Below are 1,504 nucleotides of genomic sequence, written 5' to 3'. Positions count from 1 at the left end.
CGACAGCCCATTGGAGCAACAACAGCAACTCCCCATCTTCAGGATTGGTTTATACTCCTGCAGAAGAAGCCCAGCATTTCGCTCGTTTCGAGGAGGAGTTGAGGATCCAGTCCGAACTCATCTCGACTGAAGATTTGACGGTCCTCTACGATGAGACCAGACCGGCCATCATGCAGAGCCTCGTTGACGAGATCAATTCCAAGCAGAACACATGGACCGCGTCGACTGGGCAGAAAAGATTCAAGAGTAGCTCTACTTCCCAAGTGTTTGTCGAAGCATCAGTCTTCTTTTCCTCAGACCTCTCCCTACGTGATGCTAGGATGTTATGTGGAACATTGAAGAGAGGGTCAAACGACATAAGAAAAGGCTACGCTATAGAGGAGCTACAAGACCTCCCCACTGACTTCGACGCTCGCACCGCATTTCCCAACTGCTCAAAGGTTATCGGCCACATCAGGTAGCTAACTGGCGACTGTGTGAGAAAATGCTGCTTCGATCTCCAGAGACCAGTCAGCTTGTGGGAGCTGTTGGGCATTCGGTGTCACTGAGGCCTTTAATGACCGCCTATGTATCAAGTCGGATGGGGCGTTCACGGAGCTCCTATCGGCCGGCGAGATGAATGCTTGTACGCTGTGAGTCGAGGATGCAAGCCTTAGCCTGGGAGCTTTCCAATCGGTACTTACTGCCCAGGTTCTTCGGATGCGGTGGTGGAGATCCTTACTCAGCCTGGTCTTGGGTGCACGATAAAGGGATCGCAACTGGTGAGGGAAGTCGACCGAAACGAGTCTCGGAATCCGAGGCGAGTCTGCTTAGCAGACTCTGCTATGACTTATCCTCGACAACTCGATAGCCATTCATGTCTACAGAATAAATACAGGGGAGACCCACACTTTAGTCCACAGTGTAGGTCTCCCCCGTCTACAGTCTGTAGACGCTGGGAAATATGATGATAATCCCGGCACGGATCGCTGTCGTTCTCAGCGATGAGCCGGCGACGATGACTCCTGTTGTAGCATCGTCTGGGACGACTTATCCCAGTACACTGGGCTGATTCATGGAAAATGGATCTCCGATATTCACATATGCTGCAAAATCTTAGAGTGTGAAAGAACATTTCTTTCGCTGCTCAGGTGGAGATTACGTTGCGAAAGATGATATGACCAAAGACGATGGGTGCTGGCCGTATGATTTCCCCCCATGCGCTCATCATATCAATGATACCAAGTACCCCAAATGCCCGGAGGTAAGCTGTAGCGGCGAGTCGCCGCCGGCGACCGCTGAGGCAGTACCTGTCATTGCCTATCAGGGCTTATACCCGACTCCCAACTGTGTCGAACAATGTCACAACCCGAAGTATACGACCACTTTGAGAGAGTAAAGGAAGGCTAAGCTAAGTCAAATTTATCGAGTTTATCATTCTCAGTGATCGTCATTTCATGTTGGAATCCTCTCCTTATCACTACTCTGTGAACGATGCTAAGAATGCTATCAGGACCGATGGCCC

General features: G+C 50.6%; 1 protein-coding gene across 1 annotated transcript; it reads left to right on the top strand.

Moving 5' to 3' along the window:
• Positions 1 to 297: 297 nt before the first annotated feature.
• On the top strand, positions 298 to 1,378 carry Pmar_PMAR012981 (cathepsin B, putative; the record flags this gene model as incomplete). The annotated part of the gene is made up of 5 exons (XM_002767963.1): positions 298 to 457; positions 504 to 632; positions 691 to 761; positions 1,131 to 1,243; positions 1,307 to 1,378. Coding segments are annotated over 5 exons (545 nt in total), but the record flags the coding sequence as incomplete, so codon positions are not given.
• Positions 1,379 to 1,504: the final 126 nt, after the last annotated feature.

This window comes from Perkinsus marinus (genome assembly GCF_000006405.1).
Source record: "Perkinsus marinus ATCC 50983 genomic scaffold scf_1104296969404, whole genome shotgun sequence".
Taxonomy (NCBI): domain Eukaryota; phylum Perkinsozoa; order Perkinsida; family Perkinsidae; genus Perkinsus; species Perkinsus marinus.
This window is presented reverse-complemented; position numbering and strand designations above follow the sequence as displayed.